General features: G+C 41.5%; 1 protein-coding gene across 2 annotated transcripts in view; it reads left to right on the top strand.

The window, feature by feature from the left end:
* The first annotated feature begins 3,541 nt into the window (after window positions 1–3,541).
* LOC111973232 (receptor activity-modifying protein 3) overlaps window positions 3,542–27,689 on the top strand; it is a 33,848-nt gene continuing 9,700 nt past the window's right edge. The window contains exons 1-4 of one of the 2 annotated variants that reach the window (XM_024000525.2): window positions 3,542–3,898; window positions 24,829–24,871; window positions 25,025–25,054; window positions 25,416–25,578. In XM_024000525.2, coding sequence (XP_023856293.1) covers window positions 25,036–25,054; window positions 25,416–25,578 — 182 coding nt within the window. In that variant the 5' untranslated portion in view covers window positions 3,542–3,898; window positions 24,829–24,871; window positions 25,025–25,035. The remainder of the gene's footprint in view (window positions 3,899–24,828; window positions 24,872–25,024; window positions 25,055–25,415; window positions 25,579–27,689) is intronic. The other variant, XM_024000524.2, reaches the window with a different exon arrangement.

Raw genomic sequence — 27,689 nt, 5'->3', positions numbered from 1 at the left:
CAGTAATCTATGAGCTGCTCTGACAGCTGGTGCTTAAAGCTAGTGAGGAGATAAGTGTTTCCAGTTTCAGAGATTTTTGTAGTTCGTTCCAGTCATTGGCAGCAGAGAACTGGAAGGAGAGGCGGCCAAAGGAAGAATTGTTTTGGGGGTGACAGAGAGATATACCTGCTGGAGCGCGTGCTACAGGTAGGTGCTGCTATGGTGACCAGCGAGCTGAGATAAGGGGGGACTTTACCTAGCAGGGTCTTGTAGATGACCTGGAGCCAGTGGGTTTGGCGACGAGTATGAAGCGTGGGCCAGCCAACGAGAGTGTACAGGTCGCAGTGGTGGGTAGTATATGGGGCTTTGGTGACAAAACGGATGGCACTGTGATAGACTGCATCCAATTATTGAGTAGGGTTTTGGAGGTTTTTGTAAATGACATCACCGAAGTCGAGGATTGGTAGGATGGTCATTTTACAAGGGTATGTTTGGCAGCATGAGTGAAGGATGCTTTGTTCCGGAATAGGAAGCAATTCTAGATTTAACTTTGGATTGGAGAGTTTGTGTGGCAGCACCTCCCTTATCTCACCTCACTTGCTCACATTGTATATAGACTTATTTTTTTTTTTTCACTGTATTATTGACTATATGTTTGTTTTACTCCATGTGTAACTATGTGTTGTTGTATGTGTCGAACTGCTTTGCTTTATCTTGGCCAGGTCGCAATTGTAAATGAGAACGTGTTCTCAACTTTCCTACCTGGTTAAATAAAGGTGAAATAAAAAATAAAATAAATATCTCCCTCACTAACTTTAAGCACCAGCTGTCAGAGCAGCTCACAAATCACTGCACCTGTACATAGCCCATCTGTAAATAGCCCATCCAACTACCTCATCCCTATACAGTTATTTTTTTTTTCTTTTTCTCCTTTGCACCCTAGTATCTCTACCTGCACATTCATCATTCATCCATTGAACTCTGTAACTGTTTTAAAATCACCAATGGCCTCATGGTAACATCTCTGAGCAGTTTCATTCCTYTCCTGCAGCTCAGTTCAGAAGGACGTCTGTATCTTTGATGTGTCTGGATAGGGCTGTTGCGGTTATGAAATTTTGTCAGCAGGTTATTGTCATGCAAAAGCCTGCCGGCTCACAATAATTGAACATTAATTAACATAAACACGTTTAGCATCTCCAGGCTCCAGGTATACAAGCCGCATACAAACCTCTGATGCGCTCCTTTGGAACATCTACATTTACAAAAGTCTAATAAATCAATTGAATATACAACATCACAATAAATCCATTATTTATTTTAGGCAGGTCTAAAGAAACATGATATGAAGAACATGTACTTCAGAGGAACAGAATATGAGTTGGCCTTCTGTATGTTATCTGGCTATGCGCCATGCCATAAGTTTGTTCATTTAGCAGACAATATACTGTATCCTTATAAGTGTCACATCTGCTCCTGCAACGCCCTCTACTGCTCATCCTATGTCTCCTTGACCTGCCGCACTCCCCCAGTACGCTCTCCCTCTGCCTCTCTCTCTGTGTGTGTGTGTGATTGTGTAGATGGAGACAGGTGTGCTGGAGTCAGAGCAGATCCCCACCAGCTGCAACCTGTTCCATAATCAAGAACTCTACAAATACTCAGCCCTGCCACTTCCACACTGCTAGATTGTAATCTCTGCTCAGTCAGTCTATGTGTCTAGCTGTTTGTTACGATTAGATCATGTTATACTTGCCTGATGCTGTTTTCCTCTCCGCTACAGTTCCGGCAGCTCTAGTAGGGCTGAAATTTKATGAACTGACTTGTTGGAAAGGTGGCATCCTATGACAGTGCCATGTTGAAAGTCACTGAGCTCTTCAGTAAGGCCATTCTACTGCCAATGTTTGTCAATGGAGATTGCATGGCTGTGTGCTTGATTTTATATACCTGTCAGAAACGGGTGTGGCCCGAAATAGCCGAATCGACTAATTTGAAGGGGTGTCCAAATACGTTTGTATATATAGTGTATATGGCCTGCATGATGCGACTATAGGCTATTGATGATCTGAGAAAGTMAAAAAAAAAAGCTTGTGCTCTTTAGTTTTAAATGGGATATTCCGTAGAATCAATAGAAAAACAAAGGTATATTCTGAATCAGCTGAGGATGGAGAACAATCCACAATTTTTATTTAAAAACAAATTGAAGATTGAAAAAAAATTGAAATTCACACAGACAAGGTGTGAATTGTTTTCCATCCTCCTCTGATTCAGAATATACATACGTGTTGTACAACCGACTAGGTATTCCCCTTTCCCTGTTTTGCTATTGAAGAGAGAAATCCGAATATCCAATATAAAACGAACTTTACCCCGGTGCCGAACCGAACCATATTTTTGGGGGTGGATTAACCGTTTAACTATCTAGCTAGCTACACAAAAACAACCACATACAAGAGCAACATTACAAATTACTTACGTGTGAAATGATTAAGGCAACCAACATCATACATTTTTGCTCGGAATCTCATCTTCAATGTTATTCTAACTGTCATAAATATTTAGTTGCGACGTTCAATTTGGCCCGCCAAACCGATGGCTCGTCTTCGTTATACGTCCCCTGAGAAACAATTATTTTGCCTATTTATTTCCGCTTTCATTTGGCTGCATTGACATTCTCAGTAAATCCTCAAGATGGCGCTCGGGTTGTTTTTCTTCCAGAAAGGAATCCATGAGTCAAATAAAGCATCTGCATGAAAAGGAATATATAAAATTTATACAATTTGATACCGTTCAGAGTACTTTTTAGGATATTCCAAATATGGATTTTATTTTGCACGCATTTCTTTTAATTGCAGCATTTGACAGGTTAAAATGTTTGGATAATAATGTAGAAAATGGCCTAGATTGAATACAATTTTGCTAGGCCTAAAATCACAAACAGCATCATCAATTTATATTTGTATCAATCCTACTTGTGGCTTGCCCACTTTTCCTCTGTCATGTTTTAGGTAGGTGGTAACACTTTATAATAACTTTCATGAAAAATCTAGGCATATTTATAGCCTAGAGTAGGCTTACATAATAGGCCTATTAATAAACAAGTATTTCATTCTTTGTTACAATTTATGGACATGTATAGGAATATTAAACCATTCAAAAATATTGAAATTTCAGCCTGTTTGGGTGGGATGGAGTATTGGCCTGCCTGGTGACATCACCTGGTAGTCAATTAGTTAAGAGAACAATAAGAAAGAGAGTTCCAAACCTCTCTGCCAATAACAGCAAGTTTTCAGTCTTCCCCTCCCTACTTCCTGACTAGCACAATTCTTGCTTGAGAAATTGGTTRTTTTTGACAATTTGAATAGAAAACAATCACAGTAAGGTACTTAATTGTTACCCAGATATTATTTGATATTTTGATAAAAAACGACTGCACTGGACCTTTAATATGCACGTGTCATTCAATAAAATCGTTATCATTCATATTAAATTGTCCATTTCATAATGGTTTCCTGCATATGGAAGGAGATAGGAACGGAGACGAAGGGGACGATCTATCTCCCCTCCTTTCTCCCTCCCTCTGATAGGATGCTAGAGCGCAGAAGTCATTTTAGCAACGAGATGTGCAGGCAAGCTTGCACAAGGACCGTGAGGCAAGAGCACCGAGGACGCGCATCTCATGTGGAGGTTCAGGGCCTGATTTGAGGAGGTATTGCGGAGTTCTAAATTTGACTCATGAACTATGAAAGAAGTTGCGCGCGCGCGTGCTTTCATTGAATTTGGATAATTATGGTTTGCCACAGACATTTATCACCCAGTTGAGATTTCATTGAAAGAATCCGAATCGTGTGGGGGATTGTTATTCTCAACGTGATGGATACAAATGCGTTGGCTGTGTTTAAACTTTTAGTGGTTGGAATTTTGGGTGAGTATTCTAGTGTTTTATTGTATAGGCTATTAGTAGTCGATTGGATAGTTTTCTAGATTATTCAAATATATTATTTCTTAATGATTTAATAGCTATTTTTGTGTTGCCACTGTCTGAAATTGAATCTTATAATCGAAAAAATGACAGAAAGAATGCATAACAACATATTAATAACACTCTCAATAATTCTCAGATCCTTTTGCTTCAAAACTGCTTTCAGTGTTCATTCCATAGCCAATAAGATATTTAAGTTGCATGGCCTATCATCTTTAAAAAGGCTAATAAAAAATATGAAATCAAATCCATCTTGATCAATGACTTCCACAATTTGATATGATTTCATAATATATTTGACAATCGCCAAATTAACACCACTGTCTCTTGACCCTGATGTCTATGTAAAAGACTGTATGGTAAAATACCATAAGAATTCATTAAACAATGTAAGAATCTCCATACCAGTATGCTTTTCAGGTAAATTAATGAAAACATGGGTCTTTAAGGGATGATGACATTGGATGTCCATTGAAATTAAATGTATTTACTTTTATGTTTTATTTAACCTTTAACTAGGCAAGTCAGTTAAGAACAAATTCTTATTTACAATGACGGCCTACCTGTCATTGTAAGGGGGTATTCAGCGTTATGATTGTCTATAATGATATGCAATCATAAAAAAATTGTATGTTCTTTGCGAAATGATATCTTCACTTATCCCAAGTTCATGTTTATTTTTGGTAACATATCGTCTACATGGACTTGGACCCTATAGAAAGTGCAATGAAAAATCTGACTTTATTGTCCCGGACCCGAGGTGATTTCTCTTYAGGGAGGATTTCTGGTTCTCTCATCAGGAGGAGACAGGAACCCATCTCAGAATACCCAAGAGATTAGATTGAGAGCTGAGGCCCAAAGATTATGGATCAGGGATATACTAAAGTCCCCAAAACTGTCCAGAACTCTCCTGGATAACTGCCATGTAGGCTATGTGTACAGCAAAATTGTCACGTTCGTCGTATTGATGAGACCAAGGCGCAGCGTGGTATGCGTACATACTTATTTTAATGAAGAATAAACACTGAGCAAAACTAAACAAAATAACAAAACGAACATGAAACTATATACAACGAGTGCTGACAGGCAACTACACATAGACAAGAACCCACGAATACCCAAGGGAAAATGGCAACCTAAATATGATCCCCAATCAGAGACAACGATAAACAGCTGCCTCTGATTGGGAACCAATTCAGGCACCATAGACCTACATATGCCTAGACTTACAAATACACCTAGACATACAAAAACCCTAGACAATACAAAACAAGCATACCCACCCTCGTCACACCCTGACCTGGCCAGAATAATACAGAAAACAGAGAATACTAAGCGCAGGGCGTGACAGTACCACCGGACTGGGGCCCGTCGTTGGAGGTTCCGAACTGGGCCCGTCGTTGGAGGTGCCGGACTGTGAAACGTCGCGGACGCTCTGGACTGGTACTGTCGCCAGACGCTCTGGACTGGGTACTGTCGCCAGAAGCTCTGGACTGGGTACTGTCGCCGGAAACTCTGGACTGGTACTGTCGCCGGAAACTCTGGACTGGGTACTGTCGCCGGAAACTCTGGACTGGGTACTGTCGCCGGAAACTCTGGACTGTAGAAGCGCACTGGAAGCCTGATGCGTGGTGCCGGAACTGGTGGTACCGGGCTGGGACAGCACCTCAGGGCTAGTGCGGAGGAGGGGAACAGGACTACTGGACTCTGGAGGCACACTGGAGGCCTGGTGCGTGGTGCCGGAACTGGTGGTACCGGGCTGGGGACACGCACCTCAGGGCTAGTGCGGAGAGGGGAACAGGACGTACTGGACTCTGGAGGCACACTGGAGGCCTGGGCGTGGTGCCGGAACTGGTGGTACCGGGCTGGGGACACGCACCTCAGGACTAGTGCGGAGAGGAGGCACAGGACGTACTGGACTGGGGAGCGCACTGGAGATCTGCAGTGTAGAGCTGACACAATGCGTCCTGGCTGGATGCTCACTTGAGCCCGTCAAGTGCGGGGCGCTAACACGGACGCACTGGGCTATGCAGACGCACCTTAGACACAGTACGCAGAGCAGGATATCCTGGTCCAAGAAGGTGTACTGGAGACCAGGAGCACTGAGCGGCACCTTCCGTCCTGGCTGGAGGCCCATTCTAGCCCGGCAACTGCGAGGAGCTGGAATAGAGCGCACCGGGCTAAGAATGCGAACTGGAGACACCGTGGCAGCTCTCTGCATAACACGGTGCCTGACCAGTCACACGCTCCCCATAGTAAGCACGAAGAGTTGGCTCAGGTCTCCAAGCTGATTCAGCCAATCTCCTCATGTGCCCCCAATTTTTTTTAATTGGGGCTGCCTCTCAGGTCTCCGTGCTAGCCGTGTCCCCTCATATCTTCGCCGTTCCTCCTGCGCTGTTTTCACCTGCCTCCATGGAGCGATCCTCTCCTGCCAAAATCTCCTCCCACGTCCAGGATCCTTTACCGTCCAGTATTTCGTCCCAGGTCTATTTTTCCACAAAGCGCTGTTCCTCCTTTTCACGCTGCTTGGTCCTTTTTTGGTGGGTTCTTCTGTCACGTTCGTCGTATTGATGAGACCAAGGCGCAGCGTGGTATGCGTACATACTTATTTTAATGAAGAATAAACACTGAACAAAACTAAACAAAATAACAAAACGAACATGAAGCTATATACAACGAGTGCTGACAGGCAACTACACATAGATAAGAACCCACGAATACCCAAGGGAAAATGGCAACCTAAATATGATCCCCAATCAGAGACAACGATAAACAGCTGCCTCTGATTGGGAACCAATTCAGGCCACCATAGACCTACATATGCCTAGACTTACAAATACACCTAGACATACAAAAACCCTAGACAATACAAAACAAGCATACCCACCCTCGTCACACCCTGACCTGACCAAAATAATACAGAAAACATAGAATACTAAGGTCAGGACGTGACAAAAATAGCCAATGGCCAGTGGAAAATGCAAAGGTTCTGAGATTTACAACCCAAATGGGACGTCTTCCATGCACACATAATATCCTCAAAAACTGTCTGGAGCACAGGGGGACTATGATTTATTTGTTGTAAAATGTATTTTAGGAAGATGATGTAATTAGATCAGAGCTGAAGCACAAGCACCACTGCTCTGCTGAGTAAGGTCTGTCTACTTGAATTAGCAGATAATAATGGTTAGAAAGAGGCATCGGAATTCCATAACCAAGGAAAATGCCTTGGGCTCATCAGCCACAGCTGCTTCCAGTGTAGTGCTGTAAAAAGAATGCATTTTATGCTCAAAAACATCTCTGTAATACAATTCTACTGCTATACGTCTACATTTGGTTGGTACTAGCAGCCAGACCAGTGGTAATAAAGACTTCCTAGTAGTTACTGTATATGTTTCAAAACGCTTGTAAGTTTCCTTATGTGGATTCACTAAAAGGCCTCTTCTTTTAGCTGCCCTCTCAACAGCTGTGAAAATCCTGTACAAAGCTGTATTAATCTTTCAATGAGCTCGTAACATTTTCATACACTCCGTGGGCTCATGAACTTGGCCCCTGGAAAGTTACGAAGTCCCCAGCTGGAGCTGTATATAGACTCATGCCTGTACTGAGGCAAAGTACCACATTGTCAACGTACTCTACCTAAATCTCAGTTATGCAGGTTGTCCAGGTTTTCAAAATGGCTTCTCTATTGCATGAGCAGTGTCTTCCATCTTGAGTAGGCACTCAATCAATATCGTGCTCTGTTACTAGGTCACTGCCTCCGATAATGTAATAGTGTTGAGATCGTGGACTGTTATTGGGTCACCGCCTCCGAYAATGTAATAGTGCTGATGAGTGAAACCCCCAGTTGGAACCCAGGCCTCTGGCTTGGCTTCCCACTGTCACAGCAAGAGGGCAGAGTAGGAACCCAGGCCTCTGGCTTGGCTTCCCACTGTCACTGCAAGAGGGCAGAGTTTGAACAGTGTTGTAGATCAGCCAAGGATAGTGTAGAAAGCAGAGTGCTGTGTGTGTGTGTTTTTGCCTACCTACCTGCCTGCCTGCCTGTGTGTGTGTGCGTATCAGCTCAGCCGTGGCTTTCCTCTCACACTCCTGAAAATAAGCAAGGAACACATACTGTTCTCATATCTCTCAATAAGCAGACATGTTTAGCATTATTGTTGTATGGTTACTGATACAGTAGTTTGAATATGTAGGCCAGGAATAAATACAGGTTTTGTTTAAATGGAGTGTGTCTGTGTAATGTGGTAGTGGGGTATGCTCTCTTGGATTGTGTGGGCRTCTGGAAGAGTACTGTCAGTGTGATTTGAAACTGAGGTGAACCCTCAGTGCCATCTTTCACACCTCAATATGGGTTTTAAGTACTTAAATAGGCTGTGCTGAGTACGTTTTCATGCAAGCTGAACGTTGAGTTCCTATGGAAAGGCATGCAGTGTTTTCTCTGCCTGATTTCAAACTCTTCTCTCACGTTATCTCTCTGTCTCTCACTCTCTCTCACACACACACACGCACACACACACACTTCTCTCTGTTTCTCTGCCTACACACAGCAGGTCACAGAGCCACTTTGGCAGTGGGCTTCCCTTCTGTATGGCAACGCTCATATTTGGCAGTGGGCTGCTCTCCTGTATCGCAAAAGTCCTCTTTGGCAGTGGGCTGCTCTCCTGCATGGCAAAGGTCATCTTTGGCAGTGGGTCGCTCTCCTGCATGGCAATGCTCATCTTTGGCAGTGGGTCGCCCTCCTGCATGGTAACGCTCATCTTTGGCAGTGGGTCGCCCTCCTGCATTGGCAAGGGTAATTGGCACTGAGACAGATTTGGCAAATGAGCACGGTTGACAGAATCGTAACTTTCCATTACTTAACTCCTGTGCTGTGATTTCCTAGTTTCAAGTTCAAGTTTTAATGTCACGTGCACAAGTACAGTGAAATTCCTTTATTACAAGCTCCCCACATTGCCCTAATCAATAACAACGTAAACCAAAAAATAACAAGGTAGAACAAAATAATAAATAATAATATGTTTCTGGAATTGAATGTCTTATAAAGAAGATTGGGGGAAAAAATCTAAATTAAACCTTAATTTAACAAGAAATCCTAGCAACTTTAATTTGACAGTACCCTAATAACAAATCCTATGAAACTGGTGTGAATGAATGCTTTTCACAGTCAGTGAAGCTTTATCCCTGACTCTCCCCTCTTCTGAACTTATCCCAGATGCATTGCGAAAAGTAAGTATGAAAGCAGAAGTGCTGTGTTGACGATAGGTAGGCACTCAGCAATATGACGTCATCATTGACAGTGGGATGACTTCCTGATCACAGAAACCAAGAACAACATTCAAATAACCAGGATTGCTGCCTTCTTAATGTAGGCAATGCTAGGCATACCTCAAGGGCTGTTGTTGATGTTTGTAAGCAGGAAGTCGGTCACACCCTGATCTGGTTCACCTGTCCTTGTGATTGTCTCCACCCCCTCCAGGTGTCGCTTATTATCCCCGGTGTATATATACCTGTGTTTCCTGTCTCTCTGTGCCATTTYGTCTTGTTTGCCAAGTCAACCAGAGTTTTTCCTTGTGCCTATCTTTCCCAGTCTCCGTTTGTTTCTAGTCCTCCTGGTTTTGACCCTTGCCTGTCCTGGTTCCGAACCCGCCTGCCTGACCACTCTGCCTGTTCTGACTACCAGCCTGCCTATCCCCTTGTACTGTTTTGGACTTGGATCTGGTTTCTGACCCCTGCCTGGCCTGATCTTGAGACTGCCTATCATTTGGTACTGTTTGGACTCTGACCTGGTTTATGAACTCTCGCCTGTCCCCGACCTGCCTTTGCCTACTCCCTTTGTTATAATAAATATTGGTGCTCTACCATTTGCCTCCTGTGTCTGCATTTGGGTCTCGCCTTGTGCCCTTAAAGTCATGCTGTTGTGTGTGATGATTTCATATAGCTGAGTCTACCCTTAGTACAAGGTTTGTGCAGAAGTTACTCCCTCATAGTTACCAACAATACAAAGTAAGTCATGTAAGATTATTATTATTATTTTTTAGTATTTTGATTTTGATTTGTGCTCACAAAGTAGTGATTACTTCGCTTTTGTATGGGGTGTTTGGTATTCTTTTTAAAGCCACCGTCGTATGTGACCTCATAAAATGGTTGATAGGTACACCCATCTAGTACCGGGTCGGATCCCCTTGGCCTCCAGAACAGACTGAATTCTTTGGGGCATGGAAACGTTGCTCAGTTGGTATCAAGGGACCTAACGTGTGCCAGGAAAACATTCCCCACACCATTACAGCACCACCACCAACCTGTACCGTTGACTCCAGGCAGGTGGGGCCATGGATTCGCTTCTTGTTTCTAGCTGATAGGAGTGGAACCTGGTGTGGTCTTCTGCTGCAATAGCCCATCCGTGACAAAAACCGACGAGTTGTGCGTTCCGAGATGTTGCTCTGCACACCATTGTTGTACTGCGCTGTTTGTGGTCTGCCTGTTCGCTTGCACCATTCTTGCCATTCTCCTTTGACCTCTCATCAACGAGCTGTTTTTGCCCACAGAACTGCCGCTGATGGGATGTTTTTTGGTTGTCGCTCCATTGTCGGTAAACCCTAGACACTGTCCTGTATGAAAATCCCTGAGGCCGGCCGTTTCTGAGATACTGGAACCGACGCGCCTGGCACCGACAATCATACCACGCTCAAAGTCGCTTAGGTCAATCGTTTTGCCCATTTTAACGTTCAATCGAACAGTAACTGAATCTTTTGATGCCTGTCTGCCTGCTTTATATAGCAAGCCACGGCCAAGTGACTCACTGTCTGTAGGAGCAAACCATTTTTGTGAACGGGGTGGCGTACCTAATAAACTGCCCAATGAGTGTATATTGATGCTGGTTCTCATGGAAACCATAGCCTTGCCAAGCTAAACTGTTTTAATTATTAGTAGTTTCTTTTGACTTTCGGCCCCTTGTTGCTGGATTTAATGCAACTGCTAGAATACCAATGGTATTAAATGTATTAATCAACTTACTGAAGATCATGTGCTAATAGACTGCCATGCAATGCCAGTGTTTATAAAAATATCTGTCCTAAATATGATGTGTTTTGAGAGAACTGAAGGCAGAAAGAGGCTGGAGGATATTCTTTCATTTTTTTCATGAATTAAATAGTTGGCTTGAAGTTGTGAACAGCAGGGACAATCAACTAAATGCCTCAGTGACTTTTCCCCACAGTTTTTTTTCTTCTTTCCCGCGTGTTGGAATGAGTTTACATTTCAAAGGCCTTGGTTAAATGGCTCAGATGCTTCAGCTCCAGCCAATTCACCATGTCGTCATCTTAAGATTCGTTATCTGTAACTAACCGTCTGTATTGGTAATATTGACTGATCCTAGTGATGACACATACCCATTATATCTTCAGCAGTGATTGTCCGGTATCATGTTCCAGAAACATCCTCATCACGTTCAAGCAACTTTGACAAATGGAACATTCTCAGAACACTTCCAACCTAGACATGTAGATGTTAGAGGGAAATGATCATTATGTGAATAAAAACAGTCTTTAAGCTAAAACAGAGAAAAAACACGTGTCCCGTTGTCCACACTCCCCACAGTAACTTTCCTCTCCGAACTGTTGGAATGGGTTAATGCTATAGCCTCTTTGGAAAGTCCCTCCATGGAGTGAGCGTCCCTCACATGATTTAATTCAGGTTCTCTCTTTCCCCAGGCTATGCAGCATTTATTTCTGTCTCTCTTCATCTTGGCCACCCATGACAACCCCTTCCTGCTTTTGTTTGCCAAGTGCAGAGAGCCTTGTCCGCTTTTCCTCAGTCGCCTTTTCCCCTCCTTTTCCCCTCCTTTTTTTTGTCCAATCCCCCAGGGCCAGTGTCACAATCCCACATGGAACCTTCCCCTCAGACCTCGGATTGAGAATGTGCCAAATCACCACAACATCAATGTAATCTTGAGCTTTTGTCCATTGGTCCACTTAGTGTTTCATCCCCTCAGTGTAAGCTGAAGTCGGGCACAAGGTGGGCAAATATTTCAGAGCTTCTGAGATAAATGGAATGAAATGTATGTATTAGCAGTTAGCAATTAAGAATTCTTTTTTTTTTAAATGTAWTTTTGTTCATTATTTAGGTGACTGAGTTTTAGGCGAATGACTGGGGGCCTTCAAGGGAATTTGATGTTAAGTCATTACATGTGGTTACGTCTGCCCAGTTTCAATTCAGTAAATTTGATTGAGTTGACTTCAAAGATCACGCCCACCATGCTCAGAGGTACATTTTCTATTTGGGCTGATGCCTGTCTTCCTCCATAGTGTAATGGCCTTATTGAAATATGAATTATGTTGTCGAAGGGATTAGTCGTGTCTGAGAAAAATAATCAAAGTGCTTTGATCAAAGCCTGATTTAKGTGTAGATCATCTAAGAAGATGATGATCACATTGCCTGTTGGAGATTTTTTTTTACTGTTCGTCTTGAATTAGTTATATAATCTTTTGCAGCAATGAGTTTAGTATCTAATCAGTGGGCAAAACTGGTTGCAATGATGTCTTTATGATGTCTTTTAAGACTTCAAGGTCAGGTTATATACTGCTTGTATAAGGATAAAAAACTAAATATGTATTTACCATGATGTCTTGATCTCACCATGGGAAAAGCATCTATACCTGGTTGTAACAGAGACCAGTTTGTTCTAATCTAGTTATGCGGCAAATAACCCGCAATTWAAAAAAATCTTAGCAGAGGTAATTTCAACGTTCTCTTGACAGACTAAATAACGGGATCCAGCCCTCATTCTCCCAAGTGCAATAAATAAGACAGGCCTGGTGACATTGCTACACCACTCTGGTAGCTTATTCTTTTTTTATACTCCCCCATTAGGGCTCTATACACAATAGCGTGACAATGAAAAATGTATTGCTTTTTAAAGTATGTGACTTTAGACACAGAACAGTACTTAAAGGGCAACTCCACCACTTTTCAATCTCATTTTCATTATCTCCAGCACAATACCAGTGTCACAATACCAGTGTCTACATACAGATGTAGGATCTTCATTTGATCACCTTGCTGCAGGAGAACTGTAGTGTATTTGAGTTTAAAAAAAGACTTCTGAAGTTTGTAATTTCTACTTTGAAATTTTAGACTTGAAAAATGCATCAACCTCATGATGATGATAATAATAATAATAATGTATGACACTTTAGCAGACACTTTTATCCAAAGTATTCAGCTTAGTAAGGCAGCAGAAAGCTAAGTACATAACAGAAATAAAATGTATTGAAATATTGGGCAAAATATCAGAATTGGGCTGCCTGTGTAAACGCAGCCACTGTCCACACGCAGTTTTACATGTGACCCTTATCAGATTTGCTTGATCACACTGATATAGCCTCTAAAATAGCCACGCAAAAAAACACTTCAGGATTGTATCAGGATTGAGAACCACATGAGAAGAAAATTGGAACTTGCTTACATATTCTGGAAAAAATCTGATAGGTATCAGATATCCCAAACGCAAGCTAGTGCCATTTGTTTGTTTTCCCATCAGATCCCCCCTCATTCTCAGTAATGATTGATATATGGATTGCAAGAGATTCCAATCCTGGTCCACAAAGGGTGCATTTACACAAGCAGCCCAATTCAGACTTTTTGCCATTAATAACTGGTATTTTGACCAATTAGATCAGATCTTTTGACAATAATTCGGCAAAAGATCAGAATTGGGCTGCCTGTGTAAACACAGCTATATAGAGTTTCTCTATCTATCCCAACATGGCCAGTACTAGATGACTGCCTTTTTAACCTTTAGAGCACAGCCTTAGCAGGAAGCGGTTTGTACTTTAAGAAGTGACAGACAAGCTTCAAATAGATAGTAGAAGAACCTTGGGGAACCTTGGCCAGTCGTTAGTATCACACTTACATCCTCCAATTGTCGCTGTGACGTGCTTATTTCTGCCCTTGTGGTGAGAGTCAATTTATAAAATCACAGTTAATGACAGATATTTGGACAATAGCAATGTTGAGAGCAGACTATTTCAGTTATTCCTGCAGTAATGGCTTCTATGTTTTGGATGAAGGCTTTGAGGGCCGCAATGTMAATATTATCAACCAAAATAAATCGCTAGACGTACCCCTTAATTATTATATACCTGGACCATCTGTACTCTAATATGATATCTGTTTAAATAAAGGCTCCCGTTTGAAATGGACTTCATTTCATTGTTAAAGAGATAAGATTATAACCATGTAGTCCTACTATACACCCACATCTATCTTAAGAAAATAGGTCTACAGTATATGTCTCTCTTTCTCACACACTCTCTCTCTCTCTTTCTCGCTATGACATCTCCCCATGTATCCCAGTAGACAATTTGTCTTCATTGATCATTCGATTTTTTGTTTTTCTCAAGTAATCAGCCGCAGAGCTTGAGCAAAAACAAATGCAGAATTCTCCAGCTCAACTTCAGAGTAATAGAAAAGCGATAGGTCAACATTAGCAGTGATGTCGTTAAGCACCAACAGAAGCATACAGTGAGTTGAGATGGAGCCAAAGAGCCTTCCTCTATGCAGACAGACAGCCATACGGCCAAGGGAAGGGGGAGCAGTGGTGTTGTCCTTCTTTTTTTTTAACAGCCGGAGCTGTACTTGGCAGGGTGAGTAAGTGTCCTCGACTCCAGGGCCCAGCGAAGAATGACGTCTTGACCCCTACAGATAGAGTAGATGGCAGAGGACAGACTGGTACTTTTCTGATTACATTCGGGGTCTGGCCCTGTGTTAACCTCAAGCAGCCTCAAGGAAATGGCTGGGAGATTAGAACTATCACATTTGAGAAATTAGCACTTTTAATTAAGCCTGGTCATGGTCTCTGAGAAATGTCTCCAATTTAACGTTCCTCGGCTTATAACAAGGAAGCTAATCAAGAAGGATGTAGACAAACATACCATAATGACGTCATGTCATGTCACAACCCCTCCTCCATCTGAAATGTGCCCATTACTGTTTTTCTAGATGTATAGTGTATTATTTGTAACAAGGCAGGCAAATATTATGAGGTATTTCTAATGGGAACCCTTCTGGTTTGTCAGTCAACATGAATGTGCTAGAATCTAYAGTATCTGTTCTTTCCTTGCCTCCCATTTTCCCGAACACAGACCCATTACATCATATTACTTCACATAAAGATGATCTGAAGCTCAAACAGTTAGTCTGCCTAAGCCCCACTACAGTACGTACTCAATTTTTGCAGTAGCTACATTTTTCACCCCACTTCATCACACTCGTACACTCAGCTTTAAGTGGATATCTGTGTAAATAATATGAATATGTATATGCCAGACAAGTTTGCAATTCAGGAACATGGCAATGCGACAAGGTGAAGCCTTTGTATTTCCTGCTTTAGTCGACATTCTCTACCTTCAAGGTCTTAAGTGTTTCAACCACAGGACTATATTAGGCACATGGAGGGGTGAGGTGCGGGGAGGTGTTGACAAGACTTCAGAGTCTCAACAATGTCCCCATGAAGATGAAACCTAATGGGAAGTGTTATGCTTGATGGCCCTGCACTTGGCATAATGCTGTATTCTATTTTTATTATTTGAACCTGGCATGTTTTAGGTCTTGGAGGTGTGGCTTTTATGGCTTCTCTTAGACTGCTGCTACTGTAAATGGATTATGTGGTTGCTAGGAAGAAACTAATTACGATACTGTCTCTACAATTTGAAAACAGCATCTTCTTTTATAGCCCATATCTATTTTAGTTTTTCCTGCCCTAGAATAATGTTTATTTTCTTTCGAGACAGGATGCAAATGAATTTCTCAGCTTTCTGATATCCTTGWAGTGTGGAAGAGAGACAGACAAGGCTTGCTAGCTGGAGGCTTATAAAAGCTGAATTTCTCCATTAATGGATGTATTTGGCCCTGTGACTGCTGTGGAAATGTAAACCATGAATATCAAGAGACGCCTATTATTTAGTGTGAGACTTCAGCTTTCTAGTTGCTGCTTCTCATAAACCATGTCATCCTATTGCCAAGTGAGAGGATACAAGGCTACAGTAAAGATGAAGGCTGCCAAAGTAGTAAAAGGTTTATGCCACATTTGGAAAACACTAGACGTATTAGGGATACAGTGGTTTCCATGATATTGAGTGTCATTCGTGTTTCCCTTCCAGACCTTCTATTTCACCCTTTATGTAGTATGACTTGTCCTAATGTGAAACATCTATTTAGTGGTCATGAAGTGCTTATGAATGCTCTATAAAGACTTTATAACTTGCTGGTTTAAAGTGGCACCGTAAGACTGTTTTTCTACTTTCCACAAGAACAGCCCGTCAACGATTCAGTGTGGCAGTGTAGGTTTATCAGAGAGATTTCATTTTCACGGTGTGTACTCAGAGCTACCTCGTACTGGATTCACTGTTGGATTGTATTTTGGTCCTGGCGTATCTTTGCAAAACCATCACTGAAGTGTGACACAGGAGGGAAAGAGTGAAATAGCACATCAATTCGGAGGGTCTCGCTTTCCCAACCTTTAGGGATACAGTGGTTTCCATGACATTGAGTGTCGTTCGTGTTTCCCTTCCAGACATTTCAGGCGAGGTGCAAAGGCCCCCCAAAGCAATTTCCAGACCAATTGGAAACCAAATCTGTCAATTGAAACTCTTTCAGGTAGGGGGAAAGAGAGCCGTGTGCCACCTATACAATGGTGGGGGGAGCACTGTGTGCGTATAAGGGATGCCGAGTGCCCTTTTGTTTTTAGATGCCAACATGGTCTCATGGGCAATTTGTATTATTCTGTACATAAATCTATACACTCCATTAGTATGATATGTTATGTTACGTTAGGCTACATTATGAATGGAATAGTGGTCGTACAATATCACACGAATTAGAGGACGTATAGTATCAAATCAAATTTCAAATCAAATGTTATTTGTAACAAACTTCATAAACTGACAGTTAAATGTTTACTTACAGGCCCTTTCCAACAATGCAGAAAGAAAGAAAATAGAGAAATAATAGAAMAGTAATAATAATAAAGTAGTAATAAATAAGTAATAAATGCACAATGAGTAATGATAACTTGGCTATCTATATACACGATTTACCAGTACCGAGTTGATGTGCAGGGGTACAAGGTAATTGAGGTACTGTAGATATGTACATACTGTATGCAGTGCCTTCAGAAAGCATTCACACCCCTTGACTTCTTCCACATTTTGTTGTGTTACAGCTTGAATTTAAAATGGATCCAATTTAGACACAATATCCCATAATGTCAAAGTGGAATTATGTTTTTGAAATGTTTGCAAATGAATTAAACATTGAAAGCTGAAATGTCTTGTCAATAAGTATTTAACCCCTTTGTTATGGCAAGACTAAATAAGTTCAGGAGTAAAGATTTGCTTAACAAGTCAGAAGTTAATAATAGTGTTTAGTATGACTTTTGAATGACTACCTCATCTCTGTACTCCACACATACAATTATCTGTAAGGTCCCTCAGTCAAGCACTGAATTTCTAACACAGATTAAACCACAAAGACCATGGAGGTTTTCCAATGTCTTGCAAAGGGCACCTATTGGTAGATGGGTAAAAATAAAAAGCATACATTGAATATCCCTTTGACCATGGTAAAGTTATTACTTACACTTTGAATGGTGTATTAATACACCCAGCCACTACAAAGATACAGGCGTCCTTCCTAACTCAGTTGTCAGAGAAGAAGGAAACCACTCAGTGATTTCACCATGAGGTCAATGGTGACTTTAAAACAGTTACAGAGTTTAATGGCTGTGATAGGAGAAAACTGAGGGTGGATCAACAACATTGCAGATACTCCAATACTAACCTAATTGACAGAGTGAAAAGAAGGAAACCTGTACAGAATAAAATATTTTAAAAACATGCATCCGGTTTGCAATAAGGCACTAAAGCAATACTGCAAAAAAATGTGGCAAAGCAATTCCCTTTTTGTTCTGAATACAAAGTGTTATGTTTGGGGCAAATCCAATACAACACATTGCTGAGTATCACTCTCCATATTTTCAAGCATACTGGTAGCTGCATCATGTTATGGGTATGCTTATAATCGTTACGGACTGGGGAGTTTTTCAGCATAAAAATTAAACTGGATGGAGCTAAGCACAGGCAAAATCCTAGAGGAAAACAGGGTTCAGCTTTCCATCAGACACTGGGAGATTAATTCACCTTTCAGAAGGACAATAACCTAAAACACAAGGCCAAATCTACACTGGAGTTGCTTACCAAGAAGACAKTGAATATTCCTGAGTGGCCGAGTTACAGTTTTGACTTAAATCTACTTGACAATCTATGGCAAGACCTGAAAATGTTTGTCTAGTAATGCTCAACAACCAATTTGACAGAGCTTAAAGAATTTTGAAAAGTATAATGGGCAAACGTTGCAAAATCCAGGTGTGGAAAGCTCTTAGACCTACCGAGAAAGACTCACAGCTGTAATCACTGCCAAAAGTKCTTCTACAAATTACTGACTCAGGGGTGTCAATATTTATATTTCTGTACTTAATATTCAATAAATGTGCAACATTTTCTTAAAACACGTTTTCACCTTATCATTATGAGGTATTGTGCATAGATGGGTGAGAAAAAAACTATATTTAATCCATTTTGAATTCAGGCTGTAACAACAAAAATGTGGAATAAGTCAAGGGGTATGAATACTTTATAAAGGCACTCTAACTAGGTATAATAAACAGTACCAGCAGCGTATGTGATGAGTGCAAAAACGGTCACTGCAGATTGCTAAATAGTTAGTCCGGGAACCTTCAAGCTATTTAACTGTCTTATGGCTTGGGGGTAGAAGCTGTTCAGGGTCCTGTTGATTCCAGACTTGGTCCATCGGTACAACTTGCCATGCGGTAGCAGAGAGAAAAGTATATGATACGCCTTACCTGGTTGTACAATAGCATACGAATTGGATGAAATAATTTGTCATACATTTTGGAGGCCTTCTTGGTGGACGTATAGTAGTGCACGTATTTATCTGAGACCAGGTTGACTCTTGCAGGAGAATTAAGGGGATAATTTACGGTGGAGGTTTGGGAAACTAACGACAAATGTTAGAAGAACTAAAACGACAAATGGTTAGATGACTTTATGTAGCAGGTTAGGTGAATTGGGTAATGTTTAGAATAATGGTTAGGGAAGGTTAGCTATAATGCTACAGTTATCCCCGACGCGACAACGAAAATGCAGCCTTTGGATTTCTAGACTGTTGCTGATTAGACCATGATAGAGGTGCTCAGAAATACCTAAAGTATATTTAGCATGGCGTTGATGCCAGGCTGGGATTGCAAATAGTATTAAAGGTTTGGCAGGGGGAAGGGGAAGGGAGGGGGGGGGGTGTAACATTGAAGGCTTGGCATTAAAAACAAATGTGACGCAACCCTGTATTCGCGTCATGCCCTGCTACTGTTTGAAGTTATCAGGCGTAGCAATCACAGACCTCTATGCTTTGAACACATATCCTGCAGGAAGAAATTGCTAAATTTAACTTGGCTGCTCAACAACAGTTATCCCCTGGTTGAGACTGAACTGAACAGGATGGTTTTTGTAATCACATATGAAGGAAAAATCAAAACTGTGTGTTCACTCAGAATGCTTAGACTGTTTCTTAAGGACATTTGTGGTAACGATTCAATATAGAACAATGACAAAGTCTACGAAGATACCTGTTTTAATGTGCTTAGCAGCTCTGGTAGAACATAGATATTCTAAGTGAACGTGCAGTGCGGTTTACCTTTATCTGTGATTGTTTGAATTGGGGCTTAAGACTGGCACTTGAAGGAAAAAAAACAAGGACAAACATTTTTCTGCTTGGTATCATTGAGGTACTGTAGTTATAATAGGGAGATAATGGTGGGAGAGTGAGACAAGGAAAGACTGAGGTGAAAACGAAATGAATGAGCGAGAGTGTGAGTGTGTGTGTTTACGTGTGTATTCTCTAGTAGGTACTTCAGTGGTGCACCAGTTTTGGACAGCTGTCCCACTTAACAGGATTGCTACACAGGCTTATTGAAGCAAACAAGCAGCTGGGTCAGGGAGGAGGATGGAAGATTGATTATGTGTGTCCCACACTTGGCAGTGCCAGCACCAGCGCCAAACAACAGACACTGCATGGAGTCGGACTGGGGGTTTCACGCTGCGCCATAGCAACTTGCCTCCCTCTCTGTCTCTCAGTGCTGTGCTGTGGTAGAGTATGCCCGCTAAGCAGCATTTCTCAAACCTCTCCTCAGGGATTCCCGCCACATGTATTTGATCTATTCCCAGAGCTAGTKTAGAGGATGGCTAAGGGAAACGCTACGGTCTTCCTGAGACCTACAAGTACCATCTCCCCACAACCAGAAGGTGCTTCTGGAGTATGTTGTGTTATGATGCAAAGGGTTGTGGATTTCCACTCTGTCACCTAATTAAACTTGTCAGCTAATCATCAAGCCCTTGTCTAGTTTAATCATGTGTGCTAGTTCAGGGTTACAACAGAATTGTGAAACATCTGGGGCTCCCCAAGGAGAGGTTTGAGAAACACTGCACTAAAAGCTCAGAGAAAAGTTCCACCTCCTATCCTGTCCTATCATWTCCTGTCCTATCCTATCCGGTCCTAACATATCCTATCCTATCCTGTCTTATCCTGTCCTATCATATCCTATCCTATCCTGTCCTGTCCTATCCTATCCCATCCTGTCCTATCCTGTCCTATCCTGTCTTGTCCTATCCTATCCTATCCTGTCCTATCCTATCTTGTCCTATCCAGTCCTATCCTATCCTATCCTGTCCTATCCTGTCCTATCCTATCCTGTCCTATCCTATCCATGTAACTGTCCAATCCTATCCTGTCCTATCCTATCCGATCCTATCCTATCCTATCTGGTCCTATCCTATCCTGTCCTATCCTTTTCTTATCCTATCCTATCCTGTCCTTCTATCCTGTCTGTCCTTATCCTATCCTATCCTGTCCTATCCTATCCTATCCTATCCTATCCTATCCTATCCTGTCCTATCCTATTCTATCCTATCCTGTCCTATCTTGTCCTATCCTATCCTATCCTGTCCTATCCTATCCTGTCCTATCATATCCTGTCCTATCCTGTCCTATGGTGCCCTGCAGCGTTTGTTTGTTCTTTGTTCTTTGTTTAAACTCGTCCGTTTTTGTTGCTTTGCTTTTAGTACTTTAATAAGGTTTTATGTTGCATCGGACTACCGATTAGGCTACGGTAGAGCGACATGAAGTGCGTACAGTGGATTATTCTCCTACTTGGATTCCCTTTGCTTGTACCTAAAACAGGATGCGAATCTATGAGAAAGTCGGCGGCACCACACATCCACAACAGCAGAAACTCTTACAATGTAATAACTCACATTCGGGAGAACAGATCAAAGGGGACATACTTGCAGAGATCGTGAGACAAAACAACCTGGGTGAAGGACTATTAAGTAGGAAGAGGAAARGGGGCAGGAAAGGCGGTGTGCGGCAGAGGTTGAGAAGGAACAAAACAAAGATTCCGCTTCCAACTATCCTGCTCTCCAATGTCCAATCGCTTAAGGTAAAAATTGACGAATTGTGGGCAAACTCACAGTATCTATATGAATACAGGGAGGTCTGTGTGATGGCCTTTTCTGAAACTTGGCTGTCGGAAGCGGTGCCCGACTCTGAAGTCAACCCTAACGTATTCACCATCACTCATATCGACAGAGAGAGTGAAGCTACTGGTAAGGAGCACGGAGGCAGTCTGGGTTCTGATAAATGATAGATGGTGTAAAACTACGATTGTCAGGAAAACAATCTGCACTCCTGATACAGAGCTACTGTGAGTGTCACTAYGCCCCTTCTACCTCCCCCGTGAATTCACCATGCTTTTTCTGACAGTTGTTTATATCCATCCAAGAGCAAACAGTGTCAATGCAGCTGATATCATTTTTAACCTCATTCAATGTTTAACCTCACTCAAGAGCTTGATGTGATTTTCCCCGATGCGCCCAAATTCATCATGGGGGATTTCAATGGCTGTACTCTTAAGCGCAATTTGAGGACTTACACCCAGTATGTGACTTGTCTAACAAGGAAAACATAAGATCATTGACTTGTGTTACGGCTCGGTCCCCAAAGCGTATTCATCCTTGGCCAGACCTCCACTGGCTGGATCAGTTCATAATACTGGTCTTCTACGACCAACTTATAGACAGTTACTCAAAAGGGAGAAGGTGGTGGAAAAACAAATACAGGTGTGGGACAATGACAGTATTGATCAGGGATGCTTTGACTGTACCACCTGGGGTGTATTTGAAGAATCATCAGCTGACCTGAACGAGTTGACTAATGTAATACCTGGCTATATTGAATTCTGTGTTGATTTGGTGATCTCCCCCCCCAAAAAGTAAGATATTTCCTAACAACAAACCATGGGTGACCAAAGAATTGAAAGTGGTGCTTAATAAGAAGAAACAAGTGTTTGCCTCCGGGAATCGACTCGAAAGAAAAGATGTACAGAGAGAGGTGAACAAAGAGATAAGAAGGTCGAGATTCCAGTAAAAGGACAAGGTGCAACAGATAATGTCACAGGGAGACTCAGTCTGCCTGATTGAGAATTAAGAATATGGCAAACTCCCCATTGAAAAAGGAGGCAAGGTATTGATCCCTGCCTGGATGAGAGGGTGTGCCTCTACAGCCAATGAACTAAACAAGTTCTTCACCCGCTTTGAAACAGGGGTCGCCCCCGCTGCCCTGGCTCGTCTGGAAGAGGATGTCATGGCAACCAAGAGTGCGCTTGTCATCGATGAGGAAGTCGTACAACAAGTGTTCAAAAGCAAAGGAGCATGAAAGTGCCCGGGGCCTGATAACATAAGTGGTCGTGTCTTGAAACACTGTTCCACTCAGCTGAGGGGTGTCTTCTGCTCTGTCTTTCAGCGGTCCCTGGGTGCATCGGAAAGTCCATCTTTATGGAAAAAATCTGCTGTTGTACCTGTCCCAAAAACCTCTCATCCATCTGCATCAAATGATTACAGACCTGTCGCTCTGACCTCTCTTAAATTTCTTGAAAAGATCATCAAGACATACAGTTGAAGTCGGAAGTTTACATACACCTTAGCCAAATACATTTAAACTCAGTTTTTCACAATTCCTGACATTTAATCCTAGTAAAAATTCCCTGCCTTAGGTCAGTTAGGATCAGCACTTTATTTTAAGAATGTGAAATGTCAGAATAATAGTAGAGAGAATGATTTATTTCAGCTTTTATTTATTTAATCACATTCCCAGTGGGTCAGAAGTGTACATACACTCAATTAGTATTTGGTAGCATGGCCTTTAAAATGTTTAACTTGGGTCAAATGTTTTGGGTAGCCTTCCACAAGCTTCCCACAATAAGTTGGGTGAATTTTGGCCCATTCCTCCTGACAGAGCTGGTGTAACTGAGTCAGGTTTGTAGGCCTCCTTGCTCGCACAAGCTTTATCAGTTCTGCCCACACATTTTCTATATGATTGAGGTCAGGGCTTTGTGATGGCCACTCCATACCTTTACTTTGTTGTCCTTAGGCCATTTTGCCACAACTTTGGAAGTATGCTTGGGGTCATTGTCCATTTGAAGACCCATTTGTGACCAAGCTTTAACTTCTGACTGATGTCTTGAGATGTTGCTTCAAATATATCCACGTAATTTTCCCTGCCATCTATTTTGTGAAGTTCACCAGTCCCTCCTGCAGCAAAGCACCCCCACAACATGATTGCCCACCCCCGTGCATCACGGTTTGGATGGTGTTTTTGGCTTGCAAGCCTCCCTATTTTTTCTCCAAGCATAACAATGGTCATTATGGCCAAAGAGTTCTATTTTGTTTCTTCAGACCAGAGGACAGTGAATTATAAGTGAAATAATCTGTCTGTAAACAATTGTTGGAAAAATTACTTGTGTCATGCACAAAGTAGATGTCCTAACTGACTTCCAAAACTATAGTTTGTTAACAAGAAATTTGTGGAGAGGTTGAAAACACGAGTTTTAAATAACTCCAACTTAAGTGTATGTAAACTTCCGACATCAACTATACTATATATACTACACACACACATACATACATACAAATACATACATACAATACATACATACATACATACATACATACATACATAGCATACATACATAGCATACATACATACATACATACATCATACAACATACATACATACATACAATACATACATAAGTAATACAGTACATACATACATACATACATACATCCATACATACATACATACATACATACCCACACACACACAGTACTCGTCAAACGTTTGGACACACCTACTCAGAAGTGTATGTAAACTTCCCACTTCAACTGTATTTAGATTGGTTTAACACTTTTTTGGTTACTACATGATTCCATATGTGCTATTTCATAGTTTTGATGTCTGCACTATTATTCTACAATGTAGAAAATAGTAAAAATAAAGAAAAACCCTTGAATGAGTAGGTGTGTCCAAACTTTGACTGGTACTGTATATATAGTTAAGTTAAGAGCTTTTCACAATACTGAGCCGAAACCAAGCAGAGCAAACCGAACTGTGCTGAGCTGTCCTTGGTTACGCATCCACGTTAGTTGCTGGAATCTTGCTGAAGACGACAATGTGAAAGTAAATATCTTTGCCGGCACGGTTTGGTTCAGGTCGACACGATAATGTGAAAAGGGCTATTGCCCTCTCCTCAGCTTCAACATTATAATAACCCAGCAGCAACAACATCTGACAGCTTGGCATTTGTACCAGAAAACTCTTTAATGACTGTTATTCTAAGCATMATTTAGTCAACCATGCTCAAACCACTGTTACATGAACTGAGGATTCATTTATTTTTTTGTTGCCAGGATGTGTTGGAATTGTAAATTGAATGGCCACCTGGTCAAAATGGTAAGTTTTATGTTAAAAGTTCCACATACTGTAGGTTTCAGTTGTGTTTTGTCAACAGCGTTTAATGATGGTTCTAAATGTAATCAAGTTCACTGAGACTTGTCATGACTAGTAACTCTGTTTCATGTTTCTGTGTGATTTTGTCTTTGACAGTGAACTCTTGGATGACAAGAGGATTGTCAGGTAAGGAAGTTTAGCTTACATCTCCTTCTGAAGACATGAAACACTGTGCAGCACGGCTTACAAATGCTCTACTTTTTGCAATAAGTAATTTTTAACCTTGTGCCAATAATAATAGGCAAAATTGATCAAATGTACATTCCTTACTTCTGACTTACCCTGTGCCAGAAGTTATAGCCACTATTTGTAATAACAATATATTCAGTTACAGTATGTTCATTAAGCACCCATTAAGAAACACCCCATTTTCAGTTATAGTACTTTTTCCTGTTGCTTTCCCGAATGAAGACACCCCTAATACTACTGTGGAACATTAAAGGTCGTGTTTTTTTTCTTCTAATTTGGACCTTTTTATGTCCTGCAGCCACAGAGAATATCAATGTTGAGTCTATACCACGAAGGCCTAGTGTGTCTCTGTGCAACGAGACCCAGCTACTGTGGGAGATGGAGGTGTGTGGGGAGGAATTCAAGCGAAAGATGGACCACGTGGATCCCCAGAACTGGTGCAACTTAACACACTTCATCAGGTAAAAGCCTTTTCAATCTTATCAGAACAAGCCAAAGAGTCTGTCTATCAATGCACTGACCCAGCTCTTAAGGGCACTCAGTACAACTGTTATGTTAATCCATGTCAGAATGCCGAGGTAGGATTACTTCCGGCAAGAAAAACCTGTGTAATCCCACTACACCAGTTTGTAAACTTTTAGCTTTTGGATGCAGTCTAAGATTTGGAACTTGAAGCCAAAATATAACACATTTCCAATAAAAGGATGAAATGCACTAACATTGTTGTACAACATTTTGGGGAAGTTCAGAACATAAATTGTTAAAAGTATTCTTTTAAATAGAACAATTAAAACACACTGTAGGAGGAATCAAAGAATACTGTATTGCAGTGTAGGTAGTCTAGTAACAAATGTAATAAAACATGCCATGATTCTGCACCCACTATCTGGCTGTTTGTGTGTGAACAGGCGATTGGAATCAAGATGCCTGTTGGCACAGTAGATCCAGCGGGCCATTTGCCTGGCTGGACCTGCTCAGTGTTAATTCCCCCCTGGCCAATGAGCGGCACCTGCGCCTGCTGGCTGACCCAGCATGGTTCTCTAACACCCTTCAACCATTCACACACACGCAAACACACATACACAGGCAAATCAACACTAGAAAAATGTCCCTCTGTAAATGTCAGTGTTATGTAAATAATTGTGCTGGGGATTCAGAGGCCTGACATTGATTTTTCCCCTATTTGATTCGATTAAGCCTCAATAGAATTCAGCATGAATGACAGAATGTAATAGGGATGAAACGGCCATTTCTAAGAACCCTTCCCTCTTTCCCCTAGTGTCAGCGAAGCCTGCTCCGTTCCACATTCACATTAGAATGAATGTGTTCATGGACATTGTTCTTTAGCCCATCAAAACATTGCGAGTCACTTTGTGGGCATCTCACACATGGTTTCTGGGGAAATTCACTTTCTCTATTACTTCTCCGTGGGGAGTCCCGATCGGGAGATCAACATTCCATGTTGTAGTCAGACAAGATATTTACAAATATTGGATGTAAGGAAAACATACATGTAAACCCCGTCTTCCACAGACAGGGTTTCGACAGAAGTTGAACCATAAGGCCTTTTGTAACAACCAGCCATTGAAAGTTCCATTCGGTTTATTTCAATAGGGCACAAGCTTTATTTGATGCTAAGTTTACACTGTGCTTTTTTTGTAAAGAATACAACATGATACACTTGAAGCTTTAGATAAGGAATTCTAGGAAGAATACACGTATATTGTACCTAGTACAATACCTCTTATAATATTGTCCAGTAGCTCATATTGTCAAGAAATTTCTCTCTTCGTGAGACAGTCATTACCATACATACCAGCTTTTTCATGAGGAGCATTTGAGAATGATGTTTACAGTATTTGTTAATATGTTATTCATGAGATATGTATTCTCATGGACATCTCCAGGGAGCCTGTGGCACTCTGATGAAAGAGAGCGAGAGAGACACAGACATTGAAAAAGGGAGAAAGTGAAGGACCTTTATGTAAACCAACACACTATCAAGTTAGGGGTTAAGGTTAGGTTTAGGGGTTAAAGTTAGGGTTAGCTAACATGCTAGCTAAGGAGGTAAAGGGTTAAGGTTAGGGTTAGGGGAAGGGTTAGCTAACATGCTAAGTAGTTACAAAGTAGCTAAAAAGTAGGAAGTAGTTGCAAAGTTGCTAAATGCTAAAGTTATCAGTGATGAGATTCGAGCATGCAATCTTTGGGTTGCTATGTTATATGCCCATCCATCTATTCATCCTCGTCCACCAACCTCCCTCGTATCGTTTCTGTCTTAAGTAACCTACTGTCTTTATGTGTCTATTTCACAATAATCTGTGATTCTGGATTGATGTAAACAGTGGTCCTCGTTTATGTTCCGTGCAGTAGTGGTGCGTATATATTTTTTTAAATAAATCACTGGTGAAGCTACCCCCCCCCCCCCAAAAGCCATATTACATCCTATGTATTGTGATATTGGCGTCGTTTGCTCTATAACCTGTTGATTCATATGCCTTGCAACCTTGATATGTAGGCCTAAGGCTGAGACAATAAGAAGACACAGTGGTAGAACAACTTAAACCTCACCTTT

Source organism: Salvelinus sp. IW2-2015, linkage group LG14 (assembly GCF_002910315.2).
Source record: "Salvelinus sp. IW2-2015 linkage group LG14, ASM291031v2, whole genome shotgun sequence".
Classification (NCBI taxonomy): Eukaryota; Metazoa; Chordata; class Actinopteri; order Salmoniformes; family Salmonidae; genus Salvelinus; species Salvelinus sp. IW2-2015.
The sequence above is the reverse complement of the archived record's forward strand: the minus strand, read 5'-3'. Positions and strand labels throughout refer to the sequence as shown.